The following is a 16,419-nucleotide window of genomic DNA, read 5'->3' on the forward strand; positions in this document are numbered from 1 at the left end:
GGCTTATAGATACTATGACAAGGGCAATCCAAAAAAAGTCTCACACATTTAGGGCAACTAACTCAATTCATCCTAGTATCGTTGACTATTGAGAGTCTTCACTAACACCAAGCAATGATTACTGTGATTAATGAGAAGAATAAAGCCATCGTGACCAAGTAAATATGGACCTAACTGCTATGATACATTTGGACTCGTGCCGCAGAAACCTTGGAAGCAAAAAGGGAAATCAAGAAAACAATACTAGAATCGATAACCCGCTCCCAAATCACCAAGCGTCAACATCGAAATTTTCTTCACCAAAGTAAGAGACAACGACCGTACGATCCGAAAATTTGCGGCCAGCGAGTGCCTTAAGCGCATCGGTTGCCGATTGCGGGTTTTCAAACTTGACGAAAATCTTACCAACACCGGAGGTCTGACGACCAGTGGGTCGAGGAATTTTCAAGCCCAAGACTCTTCCGTATTTGTTGCACTCTTCCGTGACGTCCTCCAAAATTTCCTCGTAGTCCTCGTTGTCGAGAAGTTCATCGACAGTAACCATGTTCAAAAGTTGCAGCACACGACCCGCCTCCATGTCCTGAGAGGTTGTCTTAGCAAACATCGACATGGCGTTAACACCCATGTCAAGGCCAGACGCTTGGGTTGTTCCAATACTAGCGCGAGCAACCTTGAGGTGACGGTCACCGAGTTCCATGCCGTTCAGACCCTCCACAGCGATAGGAGTGGCAGCCGGGTCAACATATTCGCAGAAAGCAATTCCCTAAAAGATTAGTTAGTGATAAAGTTCAGATGAGAATAAGTCTAGACGTATACTTACCCGTGATTCTTCGGTCGATGCGTCCTTGACCAGAACAAATGACTTAAGTTCACCGAATGACTTAAGCAGCATTGTAACTGGCTCCTCGGGGATATAGGCTGGAATATTGGAGACACAAATCTTGTTTGGTGAATCCGGCACCTCATTCAGGAGCACTCCCTCCTGATATTCCTGGTCTGCGCTTCCATTTGGAACGATGTAATCTTTGGGTCGTCGAACTTCGAGACCCTTGTCACCGCTGTCTGCCATAGTGATACCATCGAAGGCCAGGGCAACTGTCGCATCGGTAGGGGTCTTGAACTCCAAAAGAGCAAATGTTTGATCTTCAGCAACTTGGGCGGAGATGCAGGGATCAACGCTGTGAATAACGTTCAGACCATTCAACTGCAAGTTGAAGAACGACATAATAGAATCCTGATTGGCGCTAGCAGGGATATTGTAGACGAAGAGACGCTTGGATTGGCGGGAGTTGGAAGGTCGAAGAGCAGTGTTCTCCGCCGCGCCAGCAGGCTGGTTGACGAGCGCCTGCAGGCGACTTGGGTCCACTGGTTGTTGCCGGGGCGCTCCAGGCAGAGGGAACATGCCAGACAACTTGGCCTGTTCAGCAGTGACATTCTCATAGCCCGGTGGCTTAATATCCCATTGAGTCAGACGACGCTTGCGCTCCAAGATAGAAGGCACATCTGTCAGGTCCGGCGTAGGCTCCTTCCTCCGCGGTGGTGTTGCAGATCTCTTGCGCTCCTTTCTTTCACCACGGTCTCCGCGGTCTCCACGGTCATTACGCTCCCTGTCACCTCCACGTTCACCTCCTCCACGGCGAGGTCGATCCTCAAACAAGTCTCGTCGAGGTCGGTCGTCGAAGTCTCGGCGGCGGCGATCACCGCGGTCGCCTCCACCTCCACGGTCGGCACGATCGCCACGATCTCCGCGATCCCATTCCCGATCATCTCTGCGGTTGGTGTAGCGGTCTTCGCGTTCACGAGCGCGGTAGTCACGACTGGAAGAGTACGAATTGGCTTCGGGTTCGCGGCGAGAGCCCCGAGAGCCGAAATGAGGAGATCGCGATCGACGTCGCTCTCCTCTCTCTGCTCTCTCTGGTCTGTCTGGTCTGTCTGGTCTCTCTGGTCTCTCTGGCCTTTCTGGTCTTTCTGGTCTCTCTGGTCTCTCTGGTCTCTCTCCTCGGTCCCGCTCACGCCGCTCGTCGCGCTGGGATGAATTAGTCGCATTCAGGCCACTTTTGTAGCTGGAACTTACGTAATAGTCACGGGGACGGCCAGAATCTGCAATTGTTAGTTTCATTCGCAAAACGCGATTGGATTGTTAAATACCTCTGGATGAATATGTGTCGCCGTTCATGGTGAGCTTGTGGAGTTGGGAGAGCTCTCTTTGCTGGCATCAAACGAAGGGGAAAAGTGGAAGCTCCTGCATTGGGCGGTGTTAGTGGTACCGCCTTCCTTTCAAACTGATTATGGCAGAATCGGCTTTCTTATCGTCCTATCGAATTAAGGATTCAATCAAGTTACAACAAAGAACCTTGGAAACTCTACACTGCGATGGCTTTTTCAGAATGGCGTAAGCTGCCGGTCAGCTTGTCAGAGCTATGTATCAATACAACACTTCGTTGTGGCCAATCCTTTCGGTTAGTACAACAACAAGCATTTGTTCATCAACAACACTAACCCCCAATTTCAGATGGCATAATCTCCCAGAAAAAGAAGAATGGCGATGCGTACTATACGGGCGCTTGATTTCTTTGAAACAAGATTTAAGTACGCTTTACTACCGTACCTATCAATCCCAGTCTGCCTCTCTACCCACACCGCCGGCCTCAGAAATTCCTTCGCGAGCGCAGTCAGATACAGAAATTGCCGATAACAAAGATGACCATACTTTACGTATCATCAAACATTACCTCAATCTCTCTTCAAACTTGAATTATCTATATACGCAATGGTCTGCGCAGGATTCTAATTTCAAGAAGAAGGCTGCCCAATTCACAGGGATCCGAATATTACGTCAAGATGCGTGGGAAGCATTGGTATCGTTCATTTGCAGCAGCAACAACAATATTTCGCGCATTTCCCAAATGGTTGAGAAACTATGTCTCAATTACGGTCCCTTCGTGGCTACAGTTGAAGGTCGCTCTTATCACGACTTCCCCACGCCAGAAGCATTGGCTGGTAAAGATGTAGAAGGCAATCTTCGCAGCTTGGGATTTGGATATCGAGCCAAGTATCTCTACCAAACGGCCCTTATGGTGTCTAAAGAGCGAGAGAAGGGGTGGTTGGACAACCTCTGTAACCCTGAATCGCCCCCCTTTGGCGTGGAAGCGAAACCTGGCGATGAGATGAAGCCTGAGGGAAGACAAGGTTACCGAGATGCCCATGAGAGCCTACTTGAACTACAAGGCGTCGGACCCAAAGTGGCAGACTGCGTATGCTTAATGGGCTTAGGATGGCGTGAATCCGTGCCTGTTGACACACATGGTGAGTTTCTCGAAAATGTTCAAGCGTTACACATGATCTAACCTCGTCCATAGTATGGCAAATTGCACAGCGTGACTACCGCTTCGGGAAGGGGTCGCATAAGTCATTGACAAAAGCAACTTATGATGCTATAGCTAACCACTTTCGAAAGCTCTGGGGTCAGGAAGCCGGGTGGGCACATAGTGTGCTCTTCACAGCAGACTTGAGGTCTTTCGCAGACCGGCTAGCGGCGACAAAGAAGGTTGATGTTAAGGTGAAAGAAGAGGACTCCAAAGTCGAGATTAAAACAGAGGTTACTGCGACGGTTGCTATCACTGCCCCGAAGCAGGAGGATATTGATGTGAAGCTCGAAGAAATCGACAGTAAGCCAGTCGTTAAACAGGAGCGAGGCAAGAAACGGAAGGAGAGTTCAGATGGGGTCGTGCATGCTTCGCAAATGACGGAAACCCGAAGGATGTCCAAGAGAATCCGGCGCTGAGGAATTCTACTGTTTGTTCATTGATGGGGAACCATACTACGGCCTACAAAAGGCATATTGTACACTATACACTACAAACAACATGGACAACCATGGATCATGTAAAATTATAGCCACGAGCAGAAAGACAATTCATAGACAAGAGGTCAAAGAATAAAGATATCACGTTCATTTCATTTATACTAAAATAGTTGGCTTTTCATAATAATGCTAAAAAAGAAATCTAGAGAATAGTCAGTACAACAGTTTCTCCATGTATTGATAATCAATTGAAAGGTATTGAATGTAATCAGAAGTCCAGTTAGATCATCGAGGCCGCGTCCGAAGACGCGGATTCTGACATAAGAGGTACCAGAAAAAAGTAATAAATGTGTGTTTCATCATGCAAAAGGGGTGGTGTTGATGGGTAGAGAGAAAAATTCAAAACTGACCTGAGATAATTAATATAGTCAATGGCGATATTTGTGCCGGTGAATGTAATCGGAGGCGCAATTTTAGCCTCACTCAAGACTAATGGACCATCATAAAAGTCAAGAAATCAAAAACTTGAAGTGGTGATCAAGCAAGCTTGGATGGACCCATTAAATAGGGAAGGCGGAACTGAAGTCGAAGAGAAAATTCCACCGAAATAAGCGAAGCACGTGACCCACACAACGCCCGTCCCAATTCTCATTATCTCCACTCAACAAGACTTCGATCTTTTTACTATCCAACCTCGACAACCTCCGACCAGATTCCCTCCGCCGGACACTTCAGCAACAATGGGTCGCCTTCACTCCAAGGGCAAGGGCATTGCGTCCTCCGCCATTCCCTACTCTCGCACCGCCCCCGCCTGGCTCAAGACCACCCCCGACCAGGTTGTCGACCACATCTGCAAGCTCGCCAAGAAGGGTGCTACCCCTTCGCAGATCGGTGTTGTCCTCCGTGACAGCCACGGTGTTGCCCAGGTCAAGATTGTCACTGGTATGCATTTCTGGATATGAGAGTGTTTGAAGCGGATTTCGACTTCGACTGCGATTTCGTGAGAATCCGAATAAGGGAGACGGTCGCTAACTTTTCTTCGCGCTATAGGTAACAAGATCCTCCGTATCTTGAAGTCCAGCGGTACGACTCCCCTCACACGATCCCTTATCGCCTCAATCGGATGAAGTGCTTGGATGTAATTGTATGGAAATGATACTTTGAGAAAGAAATTTTCTTCGGTGTCATGACCTGCAACGGCTCCATCACTCTCCATATAAACATACTCTGGTTGCAGAAAATGCACCAGCAGCTAAGCCTCTGCTTGGTTAGAATATAACTGACAGAGAGATTTTTGGAATACAGGCCTCGCCCCCGAGCTCCCCGAGGACCTTTACTTCCTGATCAAGAAGGTATGCCATCTTCACCCTTTTGCTCTTTACGTAAAGCCTTTCCCGGGTGATCGTTCTAATCAATGTAATTTCTAGGCCGTCGCTGTCCGCAAGCACCTTGAGCGTAACCGCAAGGACAAGGACTCCAAGTTCCGCCTCATTCTGATCGAGTCCCGTATCCACCGTCTGTCCCGTTACTACAAGACCGTCGGTGTCCTGCCCCCCACCTGGCGCTACGAGAGCGCCACTGCCTCCACCCTTGTCGCATAAGCGCCTTCACGGTGTTGTGGTTTGTGGTCTTGGAGGATTGTGGTCGTGAAGGAGAATACTGGGTTGTGCCCAGGCTTTTACTTTCATGGGCTAGATACGCCAGATAAAAAAGAAGAACTATTACGAGTTATACCCCTTTCATGCCTCTTTAACTACTTTCATTTTTGGTCATTCGTAACTTGTAGTTGAAATTCTTAGACATAGTAGACATTCACATGTCGCTTTTAACTCGTATATTTTTGGGTGGATGTACATGGGTCTTCAAATATTCACGTCACCCAAATGGTTTCTTACATTGCATGGAATCAATCAGGACATGTCTCGTTCATGGATAGGTTTGTACATATGATTGATCAATCCATCCTCACCTCTTTCGCAACAGCATTGCATAGCTCAACCTGAACTCCTGCTGAGAGGAGAATATGGATCCATAATCGCTGGGTATCACTCAAACGATCATTCTCCGATTTCACTTCGGAGAACATGACTTTCCCTGTCTCAACGTTCCAAAGAAATAGATCAGGAATACCACCACCACGCTGTTGATATTCTTGCGCCATAACTTTGCAAATTGTGGCTAGAGCTTCACCTCGGAAACACTGTACAATCTCTATCAGATCATCTAGCTCGAACGACCAGTCGATGCCAATGGCACAAGGCTGGGCAGCTGCTTCGCGGGTATGAATATCCCGAATGATTCGTTTTGCGTCGCCATTTGTGATTTCGACCAGTCGATGATTGATCTCTGATGCCCGCGATGGATAGAAGACATCTGTATGTAGATCGAGAGGGCAGGTCTGAAAGGGTGTCTGGAAGACATTCGGAACATAGGTAAAAAGAATATCATAGAAGAGATATCCAAACTAATCATCGAGAATTTGTTAGATTTTACCCAAGCATCGTTTTGAGCACGTATATACTCACCAGCGTGCGGACAATCCCTCCTTCAGAGTGATACCCCTTCCAGCCATGATCACGATACCAGCTCAGGCACATACTTTCCACCCTACACTCACCACCCTCCCTCTCATCAATCCATATTGTAGCTTTTCCTTTCTTCACGGGTTCATCCCGATCTATACGGATCCCCTCAATTGTTCGTTCAACAGGCTTGCCCAACATCACATGGCCAAAATCATGCTGCTCCCGCTTGACGATCCTGAGAGCCTTTTCAAGCTTCGTAATCCGTTTCTGAAGATCATAATGATAAATCAAATGTGAAAGAGGATCTTCTAGTCCCTCCTCGCAAGTCCGCAGTGCTACCCGTTTCCAGAGTTTACGCTGCTTCTCTTCGTTTCGACCCTCTGAAGGCATCAATGCCCACATATAGTGTTCTTCTAGTAACGCTTTACGCTGATACCATGCACCACGACGGGCAGCGTGGAATAGTCGCTGCTCGAGAAGTTCCGTAATCAAGTCATGCTCGCGCTTATGTTCCTTGAATCGGCCAAGAGGTTGCAGGCTCTTGTGGATGATGCGTGTATAGACCCATGCTGGCGAGAATCGACGAAGGTAGGCGCCCTCCCCACTTTCGTAAATAGAGTCCTCCTTCTTTTGCTCTTCTTGAACTAGTTCTTGCCACCTGGGGTATACTTTGGTTGCATGGTCAATGATAGCCTGTAATGAGTCTGGAGTTGGTGGGCCGTTGAACTCCAGGATGTTGTCAATGTCATATTGAGTTCGGATGGCTGTTTCGAATTCTAAAAGCGCTGATCTGGATGGGAAAATGGAGTTTGATCGAGAAACGATATACTCAGGGAAATTTCTTCGTGAAATCTTTGCGAGAATGATCGTTGTCAGTGACTTCTCAGTCCACTCAGTTGACCTGTAAAAGACCAAGTGCACACGCTCAAAAAGTGCACGAGGCCCTGAAGAAAGCCGGATACAGTCACCTGTGTAATCTAGGATCTTCTGTAAAAAATGACCCTCTCTATTCTCGGATTGGCTTCTGTGTAATTCCTTCTTGAATCCTAATCCTGTTTGTGTTTGGCTGGTTTCACAAAGAGCTGCCAGCAGCTCTTTTTTATTTTTGCCTTGTGCCTTGACTCCACGAGCGAAGCCTTTCAGCTCATCAAGCAATAATAGCGAAGATGCCTCTTCTAATGTAACAATTTCTTGTGTTCCATCTGCAAATCGAAACATCTCTCCAAGGTCAAATTTATCGGCATCTGGGTCTTCGGATTTTGGCAGTGTTCTATCGCGTTGGAGATCGGCAGCTACAGCTGCCAAGTCAGATATATCTGAATAATAACCCAATCGATTGACACGATGCCAGGCGGAAGTTTTGCGAAGAAATAGTCGCACATATCTAATATTATTAACTTTGGTATACTGGGAGATTTGGCTGGGGTCTCATACAAATATTGTGACTCGTAAGAGAGTTCTTTCCATTGCGTGAATACTTCCATCTCGCCCTCATTGAAGAGGTGGAACTCCTCATCCAACACCGTCTCAAGTGCTAGATTGAATGCATCAACATAAATGGAACTTTTGCCCTTCTTCCAACTCCCATCTCGTAACCTGTCATGCAAGCCTGGCTCTGGTTCATCTTCTCTCGTAGCTTGGGATTCCTCGTATTCTTGAATAGCCTGTTCATCCGTTTGAATAGCCGGTAATGATATCTCGAGATCTGTCTGGCTACTCCTTGGCGGGAGTTCAGGCTCATTAACAACGGGTGTTTCACCTGTCACCGATGAGACACTGGGACTCGGTGGCCGCGTCTCACTGGCATTACTATCGAGCTCAATATTGCTGTCATCCGTCTTTCTGCGCTTAACAGGGCGTTTAGTCTCCCAATAATGTAACAAAGACATTCTGTGACCAAGCCATGGATTTCAATGCAATTGCTCCAACCAATCATCAATTAATGTTTGACTCTCTCGCGAGCGCGTAAGTACTCAAGCCTTCAGACTCGAGAATAACACGACATCACGTGCGATATTACCAATCTTGCCCGATCTGGATATGTTGAGTTTGTCATGTTTGCATCTGCGAACTAAATCTCACTTAAACAAAAAGAAGCGATGAGGGGAAATGAGGAGAGAGAGGAAGTCAAAAAAAAAAAGACTTCCATTATCCATACATAACCACTCACTTCACAATGACTGATAACATGGTAAGAGAGACCTCCAACCCCAATCCTGATATTTAGATTTCTAGATTTCAACCATTGCCCATCACCTCGGGAGCTTCTGGAAGCTCCACAGCTCCTCCGCTCTGCGCAACCTTGATCCGGAGACAAACCCCGAACTTTTTTGCTTAATTCCTTGATTGCTTGCTTGCTTTACCTTTCTTCCCTTCGGACGATACATATATACAATATCACGCAATCCTCCATTTCCATATCTCATCTTCTTCTCTACGCAGCCTCCCTCCGCTCCGACGGATCAACCCCAATTCGGCGCTCCCGTCAACGCCGGACAAGCTCCCAGAGTTTCGAATCCCAACTCCACCATGGGCGACACCAATGGCGCTAATACCCCGATCGCGGACCTTTCGAGTGCTGCGGCGGCGCAGGTTCGACCCGGCGGTGCGCCTGCTCGTGTGTATCTGAATGAGAATATTGTACCGCATTTGTTGGAAGGGATGAAGTCCGTGGCAAAAGATCAGTGAGTGGACAATTGCGACTTGGGTTTAGGACATTACGGCTAATTATGGGGCTTACTGTGTCTAGGCCGGTAAATCCATTGCGTGTGCTTGGAGAATTCTTGATCCAAAAGAGCAATGAGCTCGAGAGTGATGCGAAGAAAGATACTGAGTAGACGGTTATTGAGGCCTTGGAGGTTTGTTTTATGGCGTTTTTTTGGTTTTGACGATAACAATGAGCCGACATGTCCACGAAGTGTTGAGGGCTCCTACGACCAGGTGGACTCTTGAACGTGTGTATAGATATCGAGTCCACCTATATATTCAACTACGGTTTTTATCATGTTTCTAGTGTTACACAGGGCTTTCAATATTGGGATACCCCCAAAATGAATCAGGTATAAATGAATATTCGTGTTTCAGAGGGCTGTAGGTACATATCCATGGGTGGATACGTACCTAGCAAGGGAGTAGGTACACATGCATGGAGGCCCAAGGCCACACGTTCATCCTGTCTATGAGTTTTGTATTTAATTTATACATTTGTTAGTAAAGAAAGACGATCAGGCTTGTACAGGGCACTGGGTTGATCCATGTCTTTCAGGCCTGAGGTGATCATAAGTCGGAAAATTGGACAAGGAACGAAAAGGTTGCTTTTATGTATCGCTAAATTTGGTATCGGAAAGGATCACTGTTCCTAGGGGGAAGGGCAAGTAAGCAGAACATCAGGGCTGGAGACCAGTCTGTGAAACTAGTTCCAACAGGCAGGCGATGAGAGTTCGTAGCAAATCACACAGGGTAATCTTGGAGCCGAGTGGGCTAAGACAACGAGAACAAGGGAGGGTCTCCGTAGATGCCAGTTCCGAATTTCCATATAAACCACAGTTAAATTCGTGGAAGCCTCTTACCTTTGCGAGGACGTCTAGCAGTGGTGCGATCTCCCAAGATTCATATATTATCGGACATTAATTCGCTTTGCAGGTCTTTTTTTTTTGACATTGGCGAACACTACAAGCACGAAGACGAACGGCCTTGACGGACTGGGGCGTGAAGAAGGTGAAAGGTGAAAGGAAGGAAATAGAGGGCGACATTAAAATTGGTCGAATACAATCGAATCCGTTACTGGAGTATTGGTGTGCATAAGGCGAACAGTTTGATCGAAAGTGCTGACCCCAAGAGACAACCGAATTACAGCGATATTTGTTTTCTCCTTGCCGCTAGAGTTCCCCGAATTTTTGCGTTGCGAACAGATAAAAAAGAGGCCCATCATCTAGTGACCCAGAGATGACGACAAGAATGATCGAGAATAGTTGCCGAGTCGGTCGCAGAAGGCCGATGGCGCTCCGATTATCGGTTTGAAACGTGACGTAGGGAAAAAAAGCAATGGGCAAAAGCAGACACGCAGGCGTAAAAACACAGAATAACACAAGACGACGCCCGTAGCCCGTCGAAAAAATCCCGCATTAAAACAATTTCAGAAAGAGAAATAGGAAAAAATGGAAAGGAAGGGTGATAGGGAAGGGGGGCATAAGTAAGAGAACGGGGCAGTAGAGCATTCAGCCATGAAGGGAGACAGGTGCTAGAATTTGACAACTCCTGCTTTTCGAAGGAGGATTACATTACCTGCTGCCGTAGCGCTCCTCGCCACCGCGGCCCTCATAGGATCGACCACCACCACTGCCACCACCGCCAGCATAGGCATCACGGCCGCCGCCGCCGCCGCTGCCGCCTTCACGGGGAGGAGCTGCGTCGTAGGAAGAAGGGTTGGCGTCACGGTCGTAGTAACCACTACCACCAGCACCACCACTGCCACCGCCGCCGCCGCCTCCGCTGCGAGGCTCATCACCACCACCTGCACGACGATCATCGCCACCGCGACGATCATCACGGCTGTAGCGATCATTGTAGCGGTCGGGACCACCAGCACTGCCGCCTCCGCGGTAGCCGTAATCATCCCGGGAACCACGACGGTAGTCACGGTCAGCATAGTCACGAGAGCGGTAGTCACCGCCGCCGCCGCCGCCACGGCCATATGATTCGCGGCCATAGTCACCACCACCACCACCACCACCACGGCGATCATTGTAAGAGTCGTAACGACCGTAACGGTAGTAATCGTCATCACGGCGACGCCAGTTACCACCGCCGCCGCCAGGACCACGGCGTTCATCGTAGCGTTCACGGCGAGGAGGTCCACCACGGCCATCTAGAAGGGAAGAAAGATCATGAGTCTCAGAACATAAATGCATAGAAAGGGTGAGAATACATACCACGCTTGGGGGGGCCAAAGTATTTGCCAGGGGTGGGAATACGAGGACGGCTACGGCGAGCCTTCTCAATGCTCAAAGTGCGACCTTCGATGACTTCACCTTGCAAACCCTCCTTCGCAGCATCAGCCTGCTCACCAGCGCCCATGTTGACGAAGCCGAAGCCGCGAGACTCCTTGGTATGGGGATCAGTCATGATAGAGCAGTTCTCCACATCACCATATTTCTCAAAGAGACGCGTGATGTCTGACTCGGTCAGACGTGGGTGAATGCCGGTAACGAAAAGGTTGGAGCCTGAGTTGAGAGCTCCTTCCTCATCAACCTCATCCTGGGCCGCAGCGTTGCGCTTGGGCATAGGACTTCATTTTTCATCAGCGACTGGATTCGTTTTATTTGTATCGTGAAAGAAATAATTAGGACATACCGTTCATCAGAGCGACCGTTGGGAGAGCGGCTGCGGGCTCGGTCGCGGTCACCACGTTCGTCGCGGTCATTACGATCACCGCGGTCGCCGCCGCGGTCGCTTCGAGGCTCATCGCGAGGCGAAGCACTGCGGTCACGGTCGTACCGGGGCTCGTCTGCACAAAGGGGTCAATTCGGAAAAGTTGGGATAGTCTGGTCGATCTAATTCACATACCGGCGTAACGGCCGTTATCGTTGTCGTAGTCAGCCATGATGTTGGAAGGACAGAAAACGGTTGATGAAGGAGGAAGGAAAGAAGAGATGAGAAATCAGAGCTGATAAGAATAAGAGCGGGCGCTAAGGACTCCGGAAGGGAACAACACCCCCGAGTGCAGCTTTGTCAATGTTACTCTATGAACACAAAGAAATGGAGAAAAGAAATAACAGAAGTGGAGGAAATATGGGAAAGAAATTAGAAAGGACAGGAACAAAGAGAGAAAGAAGTTAAAAAAAGAAACAAAATTGGGAAAAGTTGCTAACAAATAATGGAATACCAGTCATATACTACCTAGTGCTTACTCCCAGTTGGACAACGAAGCAAGGCAGCAAAGTGGCAAGGCAGTAAGGCAGTCTGCATATTCTACTAGAAATGCATGCAATACTATACTGCATATATCCATGGATCTAACCCCTTGAAATCTGCCCAACAGGGATACTTAATAGTATATATCTTATCGTATAGGTATTTCTATGAAACATGATTTTTGAGTCCCATGACTATATCTGTAGCTATTAACTATCCTGTTACCTCAACACTCAAGAAAAACAAAAATTCCCTCCAGTGGATTAAATTAAAGTGACAAAACTCCTGCCTGCGCCCGTTGCTCATGAGACAATCATATGCAGATAAAATAAAATAAACTTGGAGACACCTATCCTCGCAAACGACGAGTCCGCCGGACCTTCTGTAGTTGGCCCATGCCTATATCAGAAGAGGTATTCGCAGATGGGTTCTCATCATCTACAAGGTCTTGGAGTTCATCCTCGTCCAGTTCACTCAGCTCTTCACTCATGCCGCGCATCACATCTCGACCAGTCCAACGCTCTTCATGGATGGTGGTTCCAATGGGATCAAAGGGTTGCATGTACCATTGAATACCGCCCAATGCTAAAGGAAGCTGTTGATCCTCCTCAGTCAAGACTGGAGTAGGGTGTCGCTTATATGCAATATTAATGTTTGGCTTGATCTCGGGTGGTCCTTGTTCTATAAATGGAACTCCTTCGGCGCTAGTCGCGAGTTCCTTGGTAAAAGTAGCTTTAGCGCCACTCTGAGGGTCAAGGGTGGATGTATCTGCGACTTTCCCTGTCTCCTCAACACCCTCCATAACGTCGGGCTTGATATCATCGCCCGAGCTCGTCTCAAGATCATGGTCATCAAGTTCAATAGAATCACCACGGCGCGACATCACACTGTGATCAAGAATTGCGTCGAGCTCCTTCAACTCCTTTTCATATGGCTTACGATTCAGCTCGCTTTCGTTGCGAATCGCGTCTTCCAAGGCAGGCTGGATAGATTTGATGATCCGTTTGGCTAGCTTTCGCTTTTCGCGTTGTTCTAGACTGAGTTCTGGAGCACGACCACTAATCTGTGCTTGTAACTCTGCGGTATCACCGGCGGGGCCCACCCCAATCTCCGTAGTGAAAAGACTCGCCAAATCAGCAGAAAATGATGCAACGGATGGGTAGAATCGTTCTTCGAGGCGTTTACGAATAGAAAATAACCCGGCTGCAAATACACCCTTTCCATCAAGGCTATAATAAAATTAGTATACAGTTCTGAACCTGAACGAAAAACGTATGCAATGTATAGACGGCAGTGAAGACTTACACTTGAGCTTTCTCAAATATTGGCCATAGCAGGGGAAATACTGGAAAATAGACCATGTCGACAATGTTCCGTAGCATCTCAGCATCTTTGAGCTTCTCCCTCTCGCGATTTTTCACTTCATCACATAACATCCTCAAGCGATCGAGATCCTTGTAGAGATGCTCGCCAAACTCAATGCGACGCGACAAGCGCTTATGTCCGGTGACACCCATCGCTACATAGTCTCGCCGAGTCATCTCCATAGAGGAGAACGTCTCAAGCTGAAGTTGGAGCCTCTTCAGCAACGCAGCTCCACGGCGTGCCTCACGCTTGAGTGTCCAGTATTTGCACGCATCTTCTGCATATTGCTTGCGCCCGCGAACAGTGAATCGCCCAAGGCATGCCACAATCGAGGCTAACAAAACCTGTGGGATGACTGGAGCACCTGAAGGCAGCTTCCAAATAGTTCGTGGTGGAGCACGTTTGCGCTTGTTACCACCAACAGTCAAAGTGATGCGAGGAGTATGAGGAAGTTCTTCTGTTTCATCAGCGTGTGCCGGACCTAACGACAATGCCGCCGCCTGGCTGTCACCCCATCTTCGGTTTTGCATAGTGTTGCGATAATATTCTATTGCATCCGCCGTTGCAGCATCGGTGCCATGTTCCAACCGCCAATCAGGTGGCACATGTTTGTCGCAAAAGGCTTTGAGAAGATGCGAGTCCATAAGTCCATGGCCGATCTTCATTTTCAGATACAGCTGGGCTCGGCGCGCACACGAAACGTGAAAGGCAACAAAGCAGTTTTTATTACTGCATTGGATCGAGGAACCCATTTTCTGTTTGCATATATAACAAAGCAACTTCCATCGACTGCGAGGTACTTTTTCAACATCGGTAACGGGCTCCATCAGAGATGGATTGCCGATTGAAACTTCAGGAATCCAGATAGAACACAAAAGGTGCGCCCACTTTGAAGACGTAGTTTGTTTGAAAGCGCCCTCGGTGTTAGGACAGAAAATACAATTTGTGTCGCCGCGTCCTAGCAGCTGACATTTCCGACAAAGCCACTGACCCTCTGGGATGAATGGAACACCATAGCACTCTTGGTGGACAGCAAGGTCACAGCCGTCGCAGAAGACAATGGCATTGGAGTTTTCGCAATCCCCGTCATCGCAAATGGCACACTTGCTATCTTGCTCTTCCCCGGGCCCGGCAGTCTCTCCATTGACTGCTGCTGCAGAACTGGATCGAGGGCGCTGTGTTTGTGGAGGTTTAGGATTTGGTTTGGGGATCCGCTTTTCCAGCGCGTGCCATTCTTTTTCGATTTTGGTCATAGTAATTTCAAAAATTGCGGGTTTAATAGGCTCGAGTTGGTCTTCCCTTCGCTTGGTATTGTAATCTTCAAGCCATTTCTCATCTTGTTCGTCCATATCATATTCTACTCGACCGCTTGTCGCATTGACATCGCCCTCTGCCACAGCAGGCTGGATCACGTCCATATCGTCTTCTTGGGCGCCTTCTGTCATGCGAATAAAGCGTCGGTCGTGGCGAAGGAACAGGTCGCTTTCCTGGTATCCAACACTGGCCATAGTTCGATCGACGTAGTTTTGTTGCCCAACGCCCCGCTGTTCGTAAAAAGTGAAGGGATCTTGCAATCTGAATGACGGTTTGGGTAGCGTCAACTTTTCTCGAGGATTTGGACCTGGAGGTGGAATCACCTTTGGCCCTTGCTGCGCGAGGAGAGCATTTAGAATCGCTTCTGGGCGACGTGGGGGGCGCCCAGGTCTACGCTTGAACGGAACTGGTGAGGCAATGTCAGGCGAAGCTAGCATTGGACTTCCTGAGCCATCCTGCATAGCGCTCGCAGTCAACGCTTCAAGAGTCAAGGCGTTGGCAGCTGGATCGACCGTGTCCACTTCCCCGGATGTGAAGACAGCGAGTTTGCCATCAATGTCCAAATCAGGATGGAACTCTTCCCATCCTCTCTCTTCTCGGGGCTTGTAGCCATCACCTTGTTGTAGCGCAAGCGCAGCAGCCGTTGAAGAGGTAAAGCGGCCTCGGTTCTGGCTTTTGTCTCGTCGCGGACGCGTCACTGACGGCGGTGTTGTCGGGACGGGAGGGGGTGGAAGAGGGGCATTGAGAGAGTGGTCCATGTCGCGTAGTGGGCGACCGCGCGCGCTTGAGGAGTGTCGTCGATGTGAGTTTGTTTTTTGTTCCGGGGACGTGATCTCCCCGGGTTCAACTTCTATGAATCGTCCACCTCCCCCAGGGCCACCAGGAATGTATTTGCGCTTCTTCAAAGAAGGACCTTCCGAGGAAGGATTGACTGTGTGTGAGGATTTCAGAGGTTTCTTTGGTGTGGAACGTGGTGGTCTTGGTCTGCCTGAGATAGTAGAATGCTTGGACATGGGCGCCATCTCCCCATGCGCCTGAGGCAGCTTTCCGATTGTGGATCGGCACCGGGTTTGGGTTGTTTGGCAATCGATCGATAAGTTCGGTCACGTTCAGGGGAAGGTTTGCTTAAGCCGCCATCAAATATTGCGGTATTACAAAGAGTTAAAATTCAAATTATTCAAAGGAAAGTAAAAAGACAATAATGCAGTATACGAGATGTATACCACTTGGTTTTGAAAGCAACTAAGTCTGACTTCTTTCTAAGTTGTTTGTTGGCGGAGCGAAGCGTAGCCACACTTAGTTGACCGTTCCAAAACCCGCCCGGCAGTAAAATGGGTGATGATTGGCTACATTCCAGTACTCTGATTGGTCAACGAACAAGTTGACAGACCCCACATGCAGCACTTGAGGTGCCCACATGCAGGTGCCATCAACATTGAATCAATCATTTGAAAGATGTCAATTGATTCAAATATTTGGTAGCAGGCACACATGCAT

General features: G+C 48.4%; 7 protein-coding genes across 7 annotated transcripts; 3 read left to right on the plus strand and 4 right to left on the minus strand.

Annotated features, from left to right (window-relative positions):
* Window positions 1–268: 268 nt before the first annotated feature.
* Window positions 269–2,176, minus strand: N7478_011271 (splicing factor u2af large subunit; the record flags this gene model as incomplete). Its single annotated transcript, XM_056927485.1, has 4 exons — window positions 269–763; window positions 821–2,026; window positions 2,075–2,100; window positions 2,149–2,176. 4 exons carry the CDS (start codon window positions 2,174–2,176, stop codon window positions 269–271), a joined length of 1,755 nt encoding a protein of 584 aa, XP_056774533.1.
* A 244-nt stretch (window positions 2,177–2,420) lies between these two features.
* Window positions 2,421–3,784, plus strand: N7478_011272 (8-oxoguanine glycosylase OGG1; the record flags this gene model as incomplete). Its single annotated transcript, XM_056927486.1, has 2 exons — window positions 2,421–3,306; window positions 3,360–3,784. 2 exons carry the CDS (start codon window positions 2,421–2,423, stop codon window positions 3,782–3,784), a joined length of 1,311 nt encoding a protein of 436 aa, XP_056774534.1.
* A 761-nt stretch (window positions 3,785–4,545) lies between these two features.
* Window positions 4,546–5,406, plus strand: N7478_011273 (40S ribosomal protein uS15; the record flags this gene model as incomplete). The annotated part of the gene is made up of 4 exons (XM_056927487.1): window positions 4,546–4,747; window positions 4,856–4,888; window positions 5,111–5,157; window positions 5,233–5,406. The coding sequence occupies 4 exons, from the start codon at window positions 4,546–4,548 to the stop codon at window positions 5,404–5,406; spliced, it is 456 nt and encodes a 151-aa protein (XP_056774535.1).
* A 353-nt stretch (window positions 5,407–5,759) lies between these two features.
* Window positions 5,760–8,219, minus strand: N7478_011274 (fanconi-associated nuclease 1; the record flags this gene model as incomplete). The annotated part of the gene is made up of 3 exons (XM_056927488.1): window positions 5,760–6,269; window positions 6,331–7,714; window positions 7,765–8,219. 3 exons carry the CDS (start codon window positions 8,217–8,219, stop codon window positions 5,760–5,762), a joined length of 2,349 nt encoding a protein of 782 aa, XP_056774536.1.
* A 287-nt stretch (window positions 8,220–8,506) lies between these two features.
* On the plus strand, window positions 8,507–9,167 carry N7478_011275 (DPY30/SDC1 family protein; the record flags this gene model as incomplete). Its single annotated transcript, XM_056927489.1, has 3 exons — window positions 8,507–8,521; window positions 8,773–9,014; window positions 9,080–9,167. The coding sequence occupies 3 exons, from the start codon at window positions 8,507–8,509 to the stop codon at window positions 9,165–9,167; spliced, it is 345 nt and encodes a 114-aa protein (XP_056774537.1).
* Window positions 9,168–10,610: 1,443 nt separating this feature from the next.
* On the minus strand, window positions 10,611–11,932 carry N7478_011276 (RNA recognition motif domain-containing protein; the record flags this gene model as incomplete). The annotated part of the gene is made up of 4 exons (XM_056927490.1): window positions 10,611–11,197; window positions 11,262–11,617; window positions 11,683–11,836; window positions 11,896–11,932. The coding sequence occupies 4 exons, from the start codon at window positions 11,930–11,932 to the stop codon at window positions 10,611–10,613; spliced, it is 1,134 nt and encodes a 377-aa protein (XP_056774538.1).
* Window positions 11,933–12,592: 660 nt separating this feature from the next.
* Window positions 12,593–15,935, minus strand: N7478_011277 (putative PHD finger domain protein; the record flags this gene model as incomplete). Its single annotated transcript, XM_056927491.1, has 2 exons — window positions 12,593–13,472; window positions 13,549–15,935. 2 exons carry the CDS (start codon window positions 15,933–15,935, stop codon window positions 12,593–12,595), a joined length of 3,267 nt encoding a protein of 1,088 aa, XP_056774539.1.
* Between the last annotated feature and the right edge of the window lie 484 nt (window positions 15,936–16,419).

This window comes from Penicillium angulare (assembly GCF_028827245.1).
Source record: "Penicillium angulare strain IBT 27051 chromosome Unknown utg000008l_segment0_segment0, whole genome shotgun sequence".
NCBI classification, from domain to species: domain Eukaryota; kingdom Fungi; phylum Ascomycota; class Eurotiomycetes; order Eurotiales; family Aspergillaceae; genus Penicillium; species Penicillium angulare.